Source organism: Canis lupus, chromosome 3 (genome assembly GCF_048164855.1).
Source record: "Canis lupus baileyi chromosome 3, mCanLup2.hap1, whole genome shotgun sequence".
Lineage (NCBI taxonomy): Eukaryota > Metazoa > Chordata > Mammalia > Carnivora > Canidae > Canis > Canis lupus.
In genome coordinates this window covers 72,996,946-73,016,359 of record NC_132840.1, presented here as the reverse complement: position 1 = coordinate 73,016,359, position 19,414 = coordinate 72,996,946, and the positions used below count along the sequence as shown (strand labels likewise).

Sequence of the window (19,414 nt, the reverse complement as noted above, 5' to 3'; positions counted from 1 at the left end):
GTCTGCTCTTGGATTCCGTGGCAAGCAGCCAAGAGAAGTACTGACCCCGTTTTAGAGCTGGAGAAAGCAAGGCCTGGAGAGTGTGAGGGTCTCAACTGGGAGAGAGAGACACACACACACACACACACACACATACACACACACACCCGGGAGCAGAAGCAGGTCCGAGGTCCGAGTCTCAAAGATCCCTCCCCTTCATGACCCTCACCGCAACCCCCTTCACACACGCACACAGGCAGTGGGCAGCTAGGGTCCCATGGGCCCCCGGCTCCCCGGGCATCTCCCCACCACCTCTCAGAGCGAAGCTGATTGCTTCCATGCAATTTGAATTCATCTCATGCTTCAGGTGGAGCTTGGCTAATCAGGGGAGACATGAAGCCGAAGTGGGTGCAATCAAATTAACAACGCCAAGGCCCTGGCTCTTTAAGGAGGGACAAAACAAAGCAGACACCAGAAGGCACCCCCGCCCCCCCTCAGCGCCCTCCAACCAGCTCTTCCCTGGGGAAGCCTGGAGCTGCTGCCTGGCTGAGCTCAAAACTCTGCCACCCGCCCCGCCCCAGGCCCACCACCCCGCGTGCCAACAATGCCCCTTTGTGGCGGCTTATCTCACACCGCCAAACAGGGCTACTGGTCTTGTCGCAATCTTGTTAACAAGGAGGAGACACAAGCCTTTGGGGGGAGGGAGGGGAGTGGGCTGTGTTGGGGGAAGGAGGGGCCCACTCACCTCAAATGGGTACATGTAATCCTTTCAGAAACAAAAGATGAGAGCTTCTGAGCCAAGAGGCTCCCTTCTCCTCTGACAAGTGGGTTTGTAGAGCTCTCAAGAGCCTTCCGGGTATCTGCTGTCCCCTAGAAAATCCTTTCCCCGGAGGGCAAAGAGGGGAGACATCCAGAAAACCATTTTAGCATGCCCAGAGCATCCTAATTAGGGAAAAGCTCAGTGCGAATCCTAAAGGGATTTCAGTTAGACTCTCAGAAGGACTTCCTGAAAAAGTGAACTTCCTTGGAGAGAGTGAAGAACCACAGGACTTTGCTGCCCTTCCTCCAACCCTATTGGCTTTAAGATTGTCTTCCCTGCAGCAGAGGAAGGACCAGAGGGCGTCTAGTAGAATGGGAGGTGGAAGAGGAGGGGCATGTGCCCTCTCGGTTCTTCCTCCAGAGCACGTGTGAGCATCACCCAGGTGGGGGTGGCTCTTAAGGAATACTGCCGCTGGGACCCACCCTGGACCAATTAAATCAGAGCCTCTGGGCATGGGGATTGTGCCATAGGTTTTTTTTGTGTTTTTTTTTGTTTTTTTTTTTTTTTACTTTCCAGGTAATTTGTCTAGGAAGCCAGGCCCGAGAACTTCCTCAACCCTCTCCCCCAGACCTCCCACCCAAGGGAGCAGAATAGCCCAACCCCTAGGTCTCCTGGATCCCAGACCAATCCCCACCCCCAGCAATTAACAGCATTTCTCTCCAGAGAAGCCGGGCTCTTTGCGCTCCCATCCCTGGCTCCTGCTCCCCTGTCTACTGCGCTTCTCTGGCCTGTGTCACATGGTGGGTAAAACCAGAGGCACCTGGGGTGAGTCCTGGCCCTGCCACTTGCTAGCCGGGTGAGCTTGGGCAGTTTACTTCTGTGAGCCTCAGTTTCGCCATCGGAGTAGTGGGAACCACAGGTTCCTGCCCACGAACGGGGTGGAGAGGCGCCCCGCGCTCCCCTTGGGAATTGCAGCATTCCATGCCTTTCTCACAGTTTATCCGGCCTCTCCCAACAGCCAGTGGTGCTCCCGTCCTATTTCTTTGCTCCTCTCCTTTGGGCATTCATAACTGAATCTTCCCTCCCTGGTGACTTGGGGACTTGTCAGAAACACCAGCTGAGCTCCAATCACCAGGCGGAAGAGAGGGAGGGAGACCAAGACAGAGGAAGCCTGACTCACCACCAGCTAACTCTTGCCCCCAGCCCCGGCCTGGCCTGGCCCAGCCCCACTCTAGTCTCCAGGCTCCTCCTGTGCTCCCCGCAGGGTTCATCTGCACTACGTCATCCCCACCCCGCTCCCTGCTCCTGGGATTCAGCCCAGAGTGGGAGAAAATCAAGCAGGCAGAAGGAGAAGGCTGAGATTGAAACCAGAGAAGAGGGAGCTGATGACTTGTCAGGGGACTTGGGGCTTGGTCTCTTTCCTGCCACTTACCAGCTGTGTGACCTTAGACAAAGCGCTTAGCCTCTCTGAGCCTCCGCTTCTCACTGGTAATGTAGGGGCTGATCACCCCAGGCCACCTCCTTACCCAGAGTGAAGCTCCTCCCAAAGGATGCTCCAGGGCTTTTGCAACCTGCAAGGGGCAGATTCCCGCCCCCCACCCAGCCCATGCAGTGGGACCCCAGAGAAAGGCAGCTGCAGGAGCAAGGCAAGCATCTAGGAGCCCCAGAACTCCATCTCCAAACCTGGGCTTGGTCGGAAAGTCTGTGGATGCTGGGGCGAGCAAGGAAGCAGAGCCTTCTCGCGGTGTTTTAAAAATCTATCAGCCTCTCACATCAAATTAAAATGTAAATAGCAGCTGGTCTGGGCAGGACCTCGGGGGTGACAGGAGCCGGCCTGTGAGTAATTTCACAGACGGGAACCGGTTACATCAGATTCTGACAACTGTCTTGTTTTTGAAATTGATTTCCTCTCCCTTCGGCTCGCTGCCCCAGGAGGGTCCTGGAGTTGGTGGGGGGGGAGTCGGGGGGGATCCTCCATGGCGCCTGCCAAGAAGGCCCCAGCAGAAGCAGGAGGAGAAAAACTGAAATTTCCTCTGGCTGTAAGGCAATGGCCTGGGTGCCAAAGGCCCAGCAAGGCTCCTCCCTGCCCCGGAGTGAGTCTAACTGGGGACCTAAGCAGGGGGACCCAGGGCACTGCTGGGGAACCGGGAGAGGTGCCCTGTGCTTGGGAGCTTCCCACAAATATGCTAGGCCCTGAACGAAGACGCTTCTGCCTCGGGGAGTCTCGCAGTCAGAGACAAGGTGCAAGGACACTGCAGTATAGGACAGGCACCGCGCTAGGGATGCTCCATGCCCATCGGAGGGACAACTGCAATGACATGGGGTGTCAGGGAAGGGGTCCCAGAAGTGATCTGTGACCTCTTCCAGGCTTGCCCCAATTCGGCCGTGCATCATATCAAGCACTGCACCAGGTGCTGGGGCTGTAAAGCTTTGAACAAGACTAGCTCGGTTGACACAGAACTTCCCGTGGGATACCAGGGAAATGCCTCGCCCTCCCCACCTGAAGGGGCATTATTGGAAGGAGCTATGTATGAGAGGCAGCTGGCCTCCATGGGTCTCCATGATGCCTCTAGGCCCAGCCCCTCCCCGTTCCCAAGTCCCCAGAGAATCTCCCCCTGCACCCCTCTTTGTAAAAAGAAATTAGGTTTTCCTGGCTGTTAATTGAATTACACTGCAGGAAAGCAGAGAAATTGTATCTCATTAAAGCCTCCTGTGTCCTATTGGAGCATCATGTTGCCTATGTGGCTGCTATTAGCATTTGTCACAGAGGACTCAGCCCTGTGCATACAATCCCTTCTTCTCCACCCCCTGCTGGGCCCCTAAAGCTGCAGTCTACGATGCCTGCCCTGAGGGTGTCCTGCTAGGGTTGCCCACCACGGAGAAGCCATGGTTCTTTGGTGACAGCCAAATTCCATTTTCCAAAGCCAGACACCATGCACGCACGGCAGACAGACAGACCGCAAGAGGTGGCCATCCCCTGCAACCACAGTAGCAGGGGCTTGGAGAGGGACGAACTGCCTTCTGGAAGCCTCGGTCTCCTCCTTTGAAAAATGGGGATAATAAGACGTCTCGTGGTTGTTGCTGGAGTGGGGTGGGGGGAAATCATTGATCAATAAGCCAAGAGGCAAAGCATCCAGCTTATTGCCTGCTCCATCATGGGCATCACAGGTCCAGGGAGGCCATAAAGCTTAGTCAAGAAACAGGTCAGGACCCAGGCTTTGGAGCCAGAAATGTTAACATTAACATGTTAACTCATTAACATGAGTTAATTCGGTTAAAGCTCTAGAATACTGTCAGCACTTGGTACATGGTAAGTTTGCAGTAAAAGGTAATCATAGAAGAGTGTGTGTGTGTGTGTGTGTGTGAATAGGGAGGATGCACTTAGGTAATGCAGGGCTGTGGGGAGACGTGCCTTAGACAGCCACATCAATTGACATGCAACTGACCATTGGTTGTGTGTACATGACACCATGTGTGAGTCTGTGGTACGGATGTCAGAGCACAGGCAGTTACAGTGACTGTGTGACTTTGGGGTGTATTTTTATCACGTGTGTGTGTGTGTGTATCTGCTCTTGTGTATCACTGAACATGAACATCTCTCTAGGGAATTCTTGGGGGGTTGCCTTCAACCCAGAAAGCCCTCTGGGGCACAGCTGAGCCTTGGTGCTATGAGGGTTCAGGTTCAGTTGTGTTTATGACTGTGATTCAGTGAAGCACAGAGACCTTGTGAGCCAGAGCAAGAAGCAAAGGGGAGGTGGAGGGAAGAGGAGAGCAGATGGGGCGGGGCACCTGCTGCCCTGGACTCCCCTCTCTGAGGGGGCTGTCTTGTTAAGACCATCTGTACAGCAGCCCAGAGGGCCGAGGCCCCCAGTTTGCAGGCACAGGAGGGCACTGTGACTCTTGGAGACAGGGCTGGGGAAGGGACCCAGGGGTGGAGTTCTCTGGTGTTGGCAGGAAGACCGTGTAGGGCAGGGAGAGGAGAGGAGGCAGGTTCTCTGCTTCTTGCCTAAGACAGAGAGCTGAAGACGCCTATATGCAGGGAGAAGAGTATGCTGAGTCACAGAATTGCCTCCCAAAACACTGAGCCGATTCCCGGACCATCTTTCCCTCTCTTCAGGGACCCAGACACCCCCAAAGACAAGGTCCTTCTGCTCCCTCTTGGATCTGCCTTACAGTGCCCGAGATTACCTACCTCAAGTGCAGGGACTCACTGCCTCCCCACTGCAGACCTTTCCCTAAATAGCAAGAGCTACCAGAAAGTTCCTTCTGAGGCCAAATAGGAGGTCTGTTCCTCCTCCTTTATCAAAGAACTCTTGTGTCTTGTCCCCATCCCACTCCCCGCAAGTTACAGATTCCCGGTTTTCAGCCACTCTTCAAATGGCACGCCTTGAATGTGCCCATCTCCCTGGTCACACTCCAGCTTGCTATCGTCCCCCGTCAAGGGGTTGGGGGTACCCAGAATGAGCCCTCATGAGTCATCTGGAGCTTGTGCTTAAAATGCCCAAGAGCTGGGGACTCCTTGCTCCAGGGTGACAGGGCTGTGTGGTGAGCACTGCCCTCGCCCATCTGACCGCCCCTCCGATGCCCCGCTGGTTCCTAGCAGTGAGACCGTGAGCGAATGGATCACTTCCCTGGGTGCCCTCAGTTTCCTCATTTGTAAAGCGAAGGGTCTGGGTAGATGCTCCCTACTGGCGCCATTCATCAGAAACCAAACGCGAGCCATGTGTGTAATCTGAACGTTTCTCATTGTCACATGTTCAAGAAGGAAAAAGAAACAGCTGAGATTCATTGTAATGATAGGCAGTTGACCTGGGGTCAACACAGAGGGTAGGGGTGCTGACCCCCCGAAGCAGTAAAAAACCCAAATATAACTTTTCACTCCCCCAAAACTTAACTCCTCTTAGCCTACTGGAGTGGACCAGAAGCCTCACCCATAACATGAACAGTCAGTCGATCAACACCCAATTTGTTGTGTGTATCCCGTGCTGTATCCTTACAGTAAAGTCAGCTGGAGAAAAGAAAATGTGATTAGGAAAATCGTAAGGAAGAGAAAACACACTTCCAGTGGTATATACTGTATTTATTTCTTAAAATCTGCATCTAAGCGGACCAGTGCTGTTCAAACCCGTGTTGTTCAAGGGTCAACTGTGTTCTATTTAACTGTGTCTCTAAAATATTAACGCGTAACCAGTGTGAAATTGTTAATGACACATTTTACATTATTTTTTTCCTGTGTTCTTGAAGCCCAGCACGTGTTGTACACCGTACAGCACATCTCAGTTCTATGGAGGCCGCGTTTCAAATGCCCAGTGGCCCCTGTGGCTCGTAACTGCCATGTTGAACATTATCTGGGCTCTGAAATCCTAGGGCTCTGAAATTCTGTGGAACATGCAAGTCATGTGTTTATCTGGTGCTTTTCATGGCCCAGGAGAAGGGCAGGAGAGACCTGAGTTTTCTCGAGCCACTGCTGTGTGGCGGGCACTTTACCTCGATGGACCCTATCTGCCCCATAACAACTCTGCAGGGGAGGTAGCCTGTCTGCATAGAGCAGGCGATGAACCTGAGGCTCACAGTTGACTCTACTGGGTAGAAGGCTACCGAGCTGGTAAGGACACAAGGAGAACCCACACCTGCCTGGCCCCCAATCCCTTCAAGCCAGTGGGAAGCCACAGAAGCAGCCTCCTCTTCTTAGATGGGCTCCCCAGAATATGCTCTGAGCTTCCAGGCTGTGGAGATAGCATTGGGTTGTGTCGCATGATGCTCATTGCAATTAACAGCGGTGAAGGAAATTCACCCCAGGCCCCAGGTATGGTTGTCACTCAGGGTTGAGGGACGAAGTGGGCTCTGAGGCCTGTCCAGGCCCTCAGGAGGCCCTCTAGTCTCTGGTTGCACCTGTCTCTCTCTTTAAACAAACACGATTGGAGACTCCCTGAGGGGAGACTGGCTTGTATGGATGCACAGGTTGTGCACTGTTCAAAGGTGGATAGCCTAAGGAGCAAGTGGAGTCTGAAGCCCAATTCTGCTCCACTGGCCAAATGGTGGCTCTTGGCTCTGCATCCAGCCAGAGGCGTGCCTTTATAATTCACACGCATGCCCTGGATGAGCTAGTACAACCCTGCCTGGAGAGCAAAGCTGGGATGTGCTGCAAGTTTCTTGTTCTGGTGCAAAGCCTGAAAGTCCTCCTACCAGAGAAAGACTCTTCCTTTCCCCTATTTCCTCAGACCTCTGACCTATGCTGAGACTTGACCCTGCTCTCAACCCCCATGCATGCACGTACACACACACACACACACACACACACACACACACACACCCCTATGCATCGCCATCCCCCAGCTCCTCCAGAGCTTCAGCAGCATCTCAGAAGCAGAACTCCTCTTCCCCAGGAAGGCCTCAGGGCTTGGCCCACCCAGGGGTCCCCGGCCCCCATCTCTGACCACTCAGGTGGGGAGAGCAGAGACAGCCCCCGTGCCCCTGCCCCCACACCCCTGCATTTCCATCCTCCAGAACAAATGGAGGCATCTGCAATGCAAGGCCCGACTTGTTGATGTAAAATCTTACTCTATATTCTACCCAGGTTTATACGAGTGAATTATGCAAATCTTTGATGGAAAATATTCCTCCACACATCCTTGAGAGTGTAAAACCTTAGTCAATAATTCATACTTGGATGTCTCTGACTGCAGGCTTTTTCTTCATTATAACTTGCACCTCGTTATTTGTCTTTCGCGTTTTATTGTATATCCTGGTGTAATGCTGTGCATTATAAAATTTATCTGCTTCGTTATTTGATGAGCTGAGGCTGAGGATTGGCCAAGAGGCTGGCGCAGGGGCCGGGGGCCAGGGCTGCCCTCGGTGGCAAGTCCCGCATGACAGAAGGCAGAGGAGGAGGCGGCTGCCTCGTGTGACTTCAGGGACGCCAGACACCGCCCTTCACCCCCCTACACCTGTTCCAGATGTCTCCTCGCCCAGCGACTGGTGTCTCAGGTCACATCGTGATGGCTGCGTGGTTTTCTTTGTCCTTCAAAGTCAGGTGACCCAGGAGAGTTTGCTGGGAGGAACTTTGAGTAGGTCTTTAAGGCCGGAGGGGACAGAAATCCTGAGACCGCTGGGAGGGAGAGAAAGGTTCAGCCACTGACGCGGAGCAGGGACACGAGGCCCCAGAGGGGAGCCAGGGGCCGGTGGGACAGAGGACACAGTTAGTTGTCCAAGCAGGCCGGTGAATGGGGTATGTGAGCTGGGTCCCTGCTCTGCAGAATTCAGTGTGAGGAGGGGTCCTCTCCCCAGCATGGGTGGGGGCAGCAAGGCGTCTGATTCTCAGTCTTGCAGTCAAGCACCGCCCAGCCCGATCTGTGGGCTCCAGAATAGCTAAGGGGCAGTCCTGCGGGATAAGAGCCCCTAGGGCCCTGGACTCTGAGAGGCAGGCTTTCCCAGGAAGGCAGTGAGGAAAAGGCAAGGACAAGAACAGTCTTCCAGTTGCATCGGACCTCTCACCTTTCCGGGCTCTGCCTCTGCTTGAGCAGGTCCCCTGGCTAGGGTACCCTTTCCTCCCCACCACCCCCCATTTATGCCCTGCTGTGTCTGGCTTGCATTTCCCCAGCATAGAACATTCTGTGCTGGAATTGCTAGTCTTGTTGTCTGTTCTCACCACCACTATGAAACTCCTTGAGATCTGATTTGTCCAATTCACTTAAACCCAACACAAGGTGCTCAATAAATGCTTGTCGAATGGCTGGATGCTCAAATGGCCTTCCCAAATACCCCTCAGTCACAGGTGATTTCTCCTAATACCTCGTGCAGCACTCCTCAGATCTTTCTCATTTTCCTGTTGTTCATGCAGGTATCTCCCCACCCCCATTCTCCTTCTCTCCCTCCTCCCAGGAGGCAAGGACCCTGTGTCACATCATGTGTGTCCCCCAAAGCCCTGCCCCCACATGACGTGCCATGTAATGACATAGGTGCTCAATGAGTTCTCTGTTGGATTGGATGGAGGAGCATGGAGGCAGGATTTTCCATCTTTCCCTCTGCCCCCTTGTCTCCTCCTGCTGTTGCTGGCCAAGGTGCTCAGGTCCAGAAGAGGCTCAAGACCTAGATGCTTCCTTTCAGGGTGGTGGGAGGGGTGTCTTGATGGCCAGCTGGGGTCTTGGTGGTTTCATGATGGTTTTCCTGGGTCAGCGGTGGAGATGCCAGTGGGGAGGAGAGACCGGTCAGCACAGCTGGGGGACCTGAATAACGGTGATGCTCGCCAGGCTTTCATGTTGCATTTTGTTTGGAAGAACAGGGGAGTTTCTCAGCATTTTGAGAGGAGTAAACCAGCTGAGCCTGAGCCATGAACACAAAGCAGAGGCCCCGGTGCTTTAGAGCAGGGCTCCCAATCTGGGGTCCAGAGACACCTCCCCCCCCCCGCCACACACACACACACACCAGAAAGTCCATCGATCTGATTCAAGGAGTCTAGGAATTTGGGTAGGAAAAGAGAACACATCTTTTTTTCCACTAGCTTCTAACTGAAATGTAGTATTTCCTTCCATCTTGAATATAAGCAATAAAGCACAGCAGTAGCGGTACCTGGGGCTGTCTCCAGTAGAAATCCACAGATGTTTTGATACCACGGCTCTTGCACGTGTCTCCAGATATCACTTATGCCCATCGCTGTTACAGAATTGTGCTGCTCTAACTCAGCACTAGATGGTATTTGATAAAGAGTAATAAAAAATATATATTGATATATGATATACTATATGAAAAGTTTGCTTTTGAAGGTTTTTAATATTTGTACAACCGTACTTCAATATATCTGGTTGCCTTTGTAATTCTATGTATATCGTGCATTTTAAATCCTTCTGGAAAGGGGTCCACGGAATATGAGACTCCCTGGTGAAGAGACAGGCCACTCCAGTCATGGGTGGGGAGGGAGAAAGGACAGGCAAGTGGGGTGTCCTCCAGCACCCCCCCACCATGACCTTTATTGGACCCTGTCCCCCTGGCTGGGGCACTTTGCAGAGAGGGGTGGCAGGGGCGGGGCCTCTGCGCAGGGCACGTGCTTCTCCCCCAGCCTGGCCTCCCCTCTCACCGGGGCCTCCTGCCCCCCCTCCCTTCCTCAGTCCCAGCCATGATCACCTCCCACCCCAACACCACCATCGCCATCAAGGGCCATGCGAAGGAGCTCAACTGCACTGCGCGGGGTGAGCGGCCCATCATCATCCGCTGGGAGAAAGGGGACACGGTCATTGACCCTGACCGAGTCATGCGCTACGCCATCGCCACCAAGGACAACGGCGACGAGGTTGTCTCCACACTGAAGGTGAGCCTCCACGCCCTGGTCTCAGGGGGACCCCAGCTCTCCAAAAGTGGGGAGCCCACACTTTTACACCTGTGTCTAATGGGGGTATATGGGGGTCTGGGGACCCCTCACCTCCAAAAGTCCCTTCCCTTTCCCACCTATTCAAGAACCTCTGCCTTAGAACTTCACTATATCACCTTGACAAGCCCATGGCCATTAAATCTGTGAAACCCTCAGCCCTTCTCTCTTTTCTGGAGCCCCTGGGCTCCATCCTCTCTCCTGGGACCCCTCATCCCTTTCCTCCCTTCTGAGACCCATCATTCCCCTTTCCCTTCTCTCCTAGGACCCCTCAGCTCCTTTCTTTCTTCCTCTTAGACCCACTTAGCCCCTCCCTGCCTGGACTCTTCCAACCTCCATCCTTGGAACTTTCTGGAAAGAGGAACCCTTGACAAAGCCCCTTATGGGTCCCCCGCCCAGAACAAGAAGCCTTGCTGATCCCACGAGAGTGGGCCCCCTTCCACAGACGAGTTCTAAAACACTCTCCCCATTTCCTCCCTCTCTCCCCATCCTCCTGCCCCTGCTGGCCACCTCCCAGCTCAAGCCAGCTGACCGTGGGGACTCTGTGTTCTTCAGCTGCCACGCAATCAACTCATATGGGGAGGACCGGGGCTTGATCCAACTCACTGTGCAAGGTACCCTCACCTGCCCCACCATTCCTAATCCCTTCCCCAGGGAGCCAGGTACCCACTGCTAACTCCATCTCAAGAACAGAGTCATCACCCACACCGTGATGGAGGATGATGGGAATGGCCTCTGGGAAGAGCCTTCTTCTACTCTCCCTTCAGGCCAGAGTGGGGTCATAAGGGCCCTTTCAGACACACTTCAGTTCAGACAGCAAGGTTTACGATGACCACAATCCCTGTAAAATACATTGCTGCTTCCAGAAGTGGGGGCATCTGGGTTTGTGGGCCTAGACCTTGGAGGAGATGAGGGAAGAGAGAGTTGAGCTGGGAACAGTTGGGAGCTCTTTATGGAGGACAAACAGGCCAGCAGGTCAGGGAAAATCCCTACAAAAAGGGTCTGCCCTCCCCCAGGCCAAAGAAGAGGGGGTAAACAAAGCAGGAGACCAAGCCTGGACCCCCTCTGGCTCTGAGCCCTGCTGCTGGGCCTCCCAGTCCCACCTGGCTGAAACCCTAGGGTTTGGAGCTCCTGGGTAGACCACAGTTGACACCAACCTCCAAGGATACAGCAGAACCCTGGTCTTCTCTGGAGATAGGCAGGAGGCCAAGCTCTCCGCTGTTATGCTCACTGCTGCTCCTTCCATCTGCCACTCCCCAGAGCCCCCTGACCCCCCAGAACTGGAGATCCGAGAGGTGAAGGCCCGGAGCATGAACCTGCGCTGGACCCAGCGATTTGACGGGAACAGCATCATCACGGGCTTCGACATTGAATACAAGAACAAATCAGGTAGGGTGAAGGCTCAGCAGACCATGGCCCTTGTGGCTGTGCCCTGCCCCTCTGTGCCCCTCTCGTGGAACAGTCCCTGGGCCTTAGAACGGCCCATTTAAGACAAACTCACCAGCACCCCCCAGCATACAAGCCCCTGTGGTTTCCTAAGGGAAGGACTCTGGTTGGGCTAAGAATTCTGTGAGAGGGGCAGGTGGACCCCCTAAATTGATGGAGAGGGAAAGTCAGCTCCTTCCTTCCAGGACTGTCCCCAGACTGAGATCAACAGGGTGGTCTGACTTAAGCTAAGGAGCTATGGGCTGTGTCTGTGGGGTCAGAGACATCATGGGTTTGGCTAGGTCATCTGGGCCCTCCTGGTTTGAGATGATAGGGATGCTTGGGGTCGGAGAGCTGTTTCTTGTGGTCTCTGGGGGATGGGAGTTCCCAGAAAAGCCTAGATGATGGTTTTGTCCTCCTGGGAGCCCTGCAGAGCCCTGGCCTGGGGACCGTAGCTAGCACCCATGAGGCTGCCTGCCACGGTGAATCCCGGTGGAGCAGAGTGAACAGTGGGCCTCCAGGCCTCCAAGGACAAAAGGCCTGGAATGGACCAAAGCCACAGAAGAGCTGCAGGGGCCCATGTTTGTGTCTGAGTGACTCTCTCTGGAAGGTACATGAGAATAGGCCACAGGGGTTCCCCTGAGAGGGCACCTGGGTGACCCCGATGTATGAGTGAGAGGAAAACCCACTTCTAATTCTGGGTGCTTTTGTACCTTTCAAATTTGCATAAGCCTACATAAGCTTTTCAAAACAATTTAAAAATCAAATGCCAAAAAAGAGTCTGGAGAACTCAGCCCTCCCCAGCCCCCTTCCTCCCCACCAACTCCAGCTCATTTTCCAGGTCTTAGTGTCAAGCCAAGGTCCTGTTGCTCCTGAAGCTTTCCAGACCCTTCCTCTGGTCCTTAGCATAGCACATGGTCAGTGGCTGACTGGGTGTCCTCTCCTCTAGAGGGACGAAGTCCCAGTCCCTGCTGTCTTCCCAGCACCTGACATACCACCCCTACGTGGTAGATGGTAGATGCTCAGTAGATGGTTACTGAGTGAGTCAACGTGACACATAGGAAAGCAAACTTCTGAGTTAAGATTCACCTCTTGAGAAGCAGCTCTGTCCAGGACACTGGGTCAGTCATGTCTGATACAGGATTCTACAGGATTCTACAGGGTTCTACAGGGTTCTACAGGGTGCTGTGTCTCTGATACAAGGTCCTACGGGGTTCTACAGGGTTCTGTGTCTCTGATACAGGATTCTACGGGGTTCTACAGGGTTCTATGTCTCTGATACAGGGCTCTGTGGGGTTCTACAGGGTTCTACATCTCTGATACAGGGCCCTATAGCTACCATCAGAAGCTTACAGTCTAGTTGGGGAGAAAAGTCACATTGCAGCCAACCACCCAGAAGTCCACCCTGGGTGCAGGAGGAGGGTGACAGAGAAGAGGGGCTGCCACTAATGGGGGCATCAGAGAAGCATCTCTCTCCCTGTGGATGCCGCACTGAGAGCTAGAACTTGAGGATTGAGAGGTGATGGGCCTGGATTCAAAGAAAGGGGAAGGGCAGAGCCCAAGTGGTGCGCACTACACCGCAGGGGTGGCCCGCCGACACAGGGCTCTCGGGTACGGTTCTTGGGCAAAAGCGGACTAAATGTGCTCTGGGGCCAGGTTGAGAGGGCTGAGCTTTTGCTTTGTTGGGGAAGGTCACTGAGAGCCGCTGACAGTGTCTGAGCTCCCAGAGAGAGATTCAGGTGCCATGGCATCCTGGAAAGATTCAGCCGGCTTCCGTGGAAGAATGGGTATCTGGTAAGCGAGCAAGGAGGCTGCTGCAGGGCTGCAGCTGGGGAGAGGAGAGGAGCAGCCGGGCCTCGGCAGAGACACAGAGCACAGAAGGGAGGAGGCGGACTGTGTCCATCTCACACCTCAGGACTCCCCGAGGCTGGACGGGGAGCCACACAGGAAGGGACGGGTCTGCGGGCCCGCATCCCCCATAGCGGTGCTCGCTCCATCTCCCTGCCAGGTTGCTGTGGCTGGCAGGGTCTGCTCCGTCGTTGTTGGGAGGGGGAGTGGACGTCTGGGTTGTCACTCGCACCTCTGCCCCTCTGCTCCTTGTAATTGCTCACTCGCCCTCAGGGACCACACTCGAATGTGTGCAGACCTTTCCTGGGGCGACACTGGGCAGGGCAAGACTGAGAACATCACACCTCTGAAGAGCAGTGTGGAAAGGCAGGCGGGAGAGATGCTACTTTCAGAGCACATCTGTGTCTTTTCCCCAACCCCCTCTGGCTTTCCTGCAAGATGAGGAACTACCCCAGAGCTGGGGGTGCCAGGATGGGTGGGCAGAGCAGAGGGAGGGGTAACGAAGACTCTCCTTTCAATGAGGGCTTTGCACCTGTAAAAGAATAAATCACAGGATCAAGGGCACGGAGAAGCTAGCCGGTCCTTTCCCCTATTTGGGTTGAACTGCTCCACAACATCCCACCCTGGCAGGCATCTCTCCTGGCATCTAGGACAAGGAGTTCTGTGGGAGCTGCAGGGAGTTGTGACTGGCATCAGACAGAGGCTGTGAGCACAGCACAGCTTCCTCATCTGTAAGGTGGAGATGGTAGTGCCTATCTCGTAGGATTGTTTTGAGGATTAAAGAGAAAGCATCTAGCACAGGGCTATGATAAACCTTCCATAAATGTGAGTTCCTCACTCCCTTCTAACGCACACACCTCATGTGGCAACTGAGAGTCCTGTGGGCTCACAGGCTGACATAGATGTCTGTCAGTCAGCAACACGTACTGAGTGCCAATAATTTTTTTGCAGAATCATGCAGCAGCCATGTGGTGGGGGAAGAAAAGGAAATAAGAGGCAGAGTGTTGCCCTCGGAGCTTACGATGCAGTTGGAGTGAGAACATACACTGCGTACACACACACACACACACACACACACACACACACCACACACACGCCTTCAGAACCATTACGAAGCACTATCCAATCATATGTAACAGACCTCAAACTATATTACGTCATAACTGAAAAAGGTATCCTAGGGAACAGATGGGTGACTCAAAGGAAGGAGGAGGCTGTACGTGCACGCACACTCATGTGTGTATGTGTGTGTGAACAGATCTTCCACCCGCGGAAGAGTAGAACAAGAATAATTCTCGAAGCAGAAGACTTGGGTTGACCAAGTGTCAGAGCTGCGTGATCTTTCACAAGCTGCTTTGGACATCTCTTTATCTATCAAATGGGGACAATAGCATGTAATTCCCAGGGTGGTTTAGGGGTTCAGGGAGTGTGAGGACTTACATGCAAGTGTTTAGCACAGAGCCTGGCACATCCTAACCCTCCCCAGGTCCCCATCCCATGCCTCTATTCTCCCTCCTGGTGTCTTCCTCCTGCCCTAGACCACACCCATGCTGGGTCCAGACCAGCTGCTCCTGACCCCCTCCTTTGCCACAGTTTTATCTTTGCCAGATTTTCTGCCACGTTGCTCGTTGTGCTAATTTTCCAAGGGAAATTACCAAGTCTGCCCTTTCTAAACCATCCCGCTCACGCTGACTTCTCCTGGCCCCAGGCAGCAGAGTAATAATACATGAATGCTGAATGATAAATAGCACCGTCCACACAAATCTATCAGATGGCGTGGTGCAGTTTTAAAAATGCAGACACTACATTTCGCTTCTGTTCCCCAAGCAAGGAACAGGGATGTGTTTGTTGAGGATGGCCCTCCAAGCCCAGAAGGCAGCCTCATGGTGCGAGCTGTCAGCCACCATGGGGTGAGCCTGCCTGGTGTGCTGTGTCATTTTGTGTGAGCTGGAGCGTGGCTGTTGGAGGGACTGGTGTTGGGATGTTGTGAGCTGTTGTCGTGACCCAGGGAACCTCCTCTCCATGCTGCAGAGATTGCCATGGAGGGGGGGGTGCTTAGTGCCTTGATGCACAGAGGAAGCTAGAGATGCGGAGTGGATTTGTTTCCCAAGCACGGGCAGCTAAATGCTCCAGATGTGGCTTTAGTCCAAGCTGCTCCCCCTCTACAGCAAATGTGTCTCCCGAAAAACCAGAGGTTCCAGGTCCCCTCCCAGCAAGGAGCCCACAGAGTAGAAGGCACTGACATCTCTCCAGTCACTTCCTTATTTTTAAAGAAGAATATTTTGCATCAGAAACCCTTTGATGAAGAAAGGGAGAGAGAGCCCTTAATGAAATATGTTAATCTGGGTAAGCCAGGCTCATATGAAAGGGAATATTAAAAGAGACAATATTCGCCAAAGCCAGCTCAGTACTGTGAGAGAGCTGAAAAGGAAAGAGAAGAATATAGGGCTCCTAATTTCAGCTATTCAGGGTCAGAGAGATGGCAGTGATCAAGTCTGGAAAATCAGCTAGAGGCCTTCAGATTTGACTCTGATGCATTAGCCTGGGAGGGCTGCGGGGAGAGAGTTTTTGTGCCAACATCAAAGATGATTTGGGAACACAAGGTCAAATCCACCTGCAAATGACTGGTAAAAGCAAGAGGAAAGGGGACCACTTTCTGGGACACTCCCCCCTACACCCTTCTGTGATTGGCAGCTGCGTGTGGCAAGGAAGGAAAGGCAAAGCAAGGGTATTAATTATAACTAGAAAATGCAGAGGAATTCCAAGTCCAAAGTAAATGACCAAAAGGGCTCTGATCTAACACCAACAGTGGGATATAAGTGCCCAGCACATGCCAAGTGAGGGAGACAGGCAAAGATTTAGACATGGCTCCTGCCTTCAGGGAGCTTAGCATCTCTTAGGGCAGTTGCTACTGAAACAATGAGCCCCATATAATAAAGAGGGCTGTAAATGTTGTGGGAGTTCAGAAGAAAAAAGTGGTGAAAGATAAAGCCAGAAAGGTATATAGAAGCCAGATGTCTCAAGGCCTGGGGTAATGTAAAAAAAATTTTGCTGTTATCCCAAGAACAAGGAAAAACTATTGAAGAATTTTATGCAAGTAAAATGATCTGATGGCAGTATCAGATTTGTGTTTGAGGAGACTACTCTCAATGCCAAAATAGTGTTTGGCCTGTAAGAAATGCTTGATCAAATTTGTGGGATGAATGACAGCTGCAGCGTGGAGAACAGATGGAAGGGGGCACAGAGTGGGTTCTGGGAGGCTAGCTAGTTAGGATGTTATTTTCCTGGTCCAAGTGAGAGATGACAGTGGCTTGGCCTGGGGCAGGGATGGAAATGGAAAGAAATGGAGAGATTCAAAAGCTACATGGAACACAGAAGCTCTAAGACTTTTTTTATAGAGAGAAGAGTCAAGAAAAACACCTGGCACACCTTGATCCCATTTCCTGAGACAGGGACCCCAGGAAGGCAATGGGTTTATAGGGTATATGGCCAAGACTTCTGTCTTGTCCATGTTGAGTGTGAGCTGCCTTTGAAACATCCAAGAAGAGATGTCAAGGGAACAGTTGGCTATAAGAGTCTTGAGTTCAAAGGAGACATCCATCTGGACACAAATATTTGAGTCATCTGTCTATAGATGGAAACAGAAGCCAACTGTGAAAAAAGTCTATGAAGTGAGAGAAGGAGAACCCAGGGTGGAGCCTGGAAGAACTCCATCTAGCCATTAATGGTAGGATAGGGAAGATGCATCTGCAAAGTAGAGATTAAAAATAGCCCAAGACATGAGAAAAGCCAGAGAGTATTTTATCAGAGAAGCCAAGGAAAGAGTGTTTCAAGAGGAAGGGAGGGGTCCAAGTGTTGAACACACCCGAGAGGCTGAGTGAGAAATTGGGCTTGGTGACATGGGTGTCACCTATACCATGGAGATATAGTACTGATATCAAGGGGGTGGGGGAAGAGGGGAGTAAGGAGTAAATGGTGAATGTTTACACTATCCAGCAACACATCTGGTGCATTACAGATGCTTGATAAATATTAACACTTCTTTTCCACTAAAGTCAGCTGGTGCACCCCACCCCAAAACTCCTGTGGCCCTGCTGAAGCCAGGAGATTCACATAGTCCACACTGAGGACATCCCTAAAGCATCTGGGTCTAGTGACTGGGCGGGCTTGTGTTTCAGGGCCCCATGAGTCTGAAACAATCAGAGAGACAATTCTTGGCAGGCTCTCACCCCCAGGATACTGTACAGACATCAGACTGAAATACACCCCAGCCTTCCTATGAAAAAGGCCTATTTATTTGTCCTGGAGCTTTAGCCTGAGGGGCAGGCTTCAGGTTATCACACATCTAGAGACTACCAAAATGTTCTAAGGGAATGTGGACTGGGGGAATGCCATCTTTGTGTTTTCCCTTGGCCTCACTGCAGCTCACCAGTACATCCCGGAAAAGGAGCTTATACACTTGTCTGGAGCCTTGATTTCTTGCAACTGTTGCCAAGAGGACACCTCCAGATGGCCTGGTCTAGAAGCCAGCAGGTTTTGTGATTGTGGTCCCATAGGACTGTATATATTTGTATACTTTAAAAGCTGCTGTCTGAGAGTCTGGCTTCCAATCAGCCTGAAAGTCAGCAGGTGCTAAGATCCCTCCCTCTGGAACACTGACAGATCTTGGCACACCCTCAACAACTGGGACCTATCACGAATAAATCAGTCTGCTTAGACAATCACAAAGGTCCAAGAGACAACCAAGGGCTAGGGAAAGGTTAAACATTCGGGTTCATCTCCTACACAAGGCCATTCCTTCAAGACAGAGAGAGGTGGCTATTTTACCCAATACATAGAAACAAACACAGAGAGTCAAGCAAAATGAAGATACAGATATGTTCCAAATGAAAGAACAAGGAATACTTAATGAAATGAAGATAAATAACTTACCTGATAAAGAATTCAAAATAGTGGTCATAAAGAGGCTCATTGAACTTAGGAGAAGAATGGATGAACACAGTGAGGACTTCAACAAAGAAAAAGAAAATGTTTTTTAAAAAGTATCAAACAAGTCACAGAGCTGAAGAACACACTAGAAGAGTTCAACAGGAGACTAGACAAAGCAGAAGAAAGGATCAGTGACCTGGAAGACATGGTAGTGGAACTCTCCCAAACAGAGCAGCAAAAAGATAAAAGAATCTAAAAAAAAAAAAAAAAAAAAAAAAGATAAAAGAATCTTTAAAAGTGAAGATAGCTTAAGCGATGTATGGAACAGTAGCAAGCAGAGTAACCCTCACATTACAGGGCTCCTTGAGAAGAAACAAACAGGCAGAAAACTTAATTGACGTTATAATAATGCTGAAAACTTCCCGAATCTGGGGAGGGAAACAGACATCCAGATCCAAGCAGCCCAAAGAGTTCCAGATAAGATAAACTTGAAGATATTCACACCAAGATGCATTGTAATTAAAATATCAAAATTAAAGATAAAGGGAAAATCGTGAAAGCATCAAGAGAAAAACAACTTGTTATGTAGAAGGGAAATCCCATAAGACTAGCAGCAGATTTCTCAGAAACTTTTCAGGCCAAAAGAGAGTGGCATAGTGTAGTCAAAGTGTCAAAGAGGGCATGGGATTCCAACCAAGAATACTCTACCCAGAAATGTTATCATTCAGTATTGAAGGAGAAACAAAGTTTCCCAGACAAGCAAAAGCTAAATGAGTTCAACACCACTAAACTGATCTTACAACAAATGTGAAAGGGAATTCTTCAAGCTGAAGAAAAAAAGGCATTAATCAGGAACAAGAAAACATAGGAATGTAAAAATATCACTGGTAAAGGTAAATATATAATAAACGTAGTGGATTAATCACTGATAAAGCTAGTCTGAAGGTTAAAAGACAAAAGTAGTAAAAATATCTATAATAATTAGTTAAGGGATACACAAAACAAAATACAAGAGATAACGAGAACAGATTTTAAGCACACCACCAAAGAAAGTCATCCAACCACAAGTGAAAAGAGCAAGAGAAGGAACAGAGAGAAACTACAAAATAGGC

General features: G+C 51.5%; 1 protein-coding gene across 2 annotated transcripts in view; it reads left to right on the top strand.

The window, feature by feature from the left end:
• Positions 1–19,414, top strand: part of DSCAML1 (DS cell adhesion molecule like 1) — a 344,441-nt gene that overhangs the window by 279,051 nt on the left and 45,976 nt on the right. For both annotated transcript variants that reach the window (XM_072822190.1, XM_072822191.1), the window contains 3 exons: positions 9,844–10,043; positions 10,618–10,714; positions 11,361–11,489. In XM_072822190.1, coding sequence (XP_072678291.1) covers positions 9,844–10,043; positions 10,618–10,714; positions 11,361–11,489 — 426 coding nt within the window. The remainder of the gene's footprint in view (positions 1–9,843; positions 10,044–10,617; positions 10,715–11,360; positions 11,490–19,414) is intronic.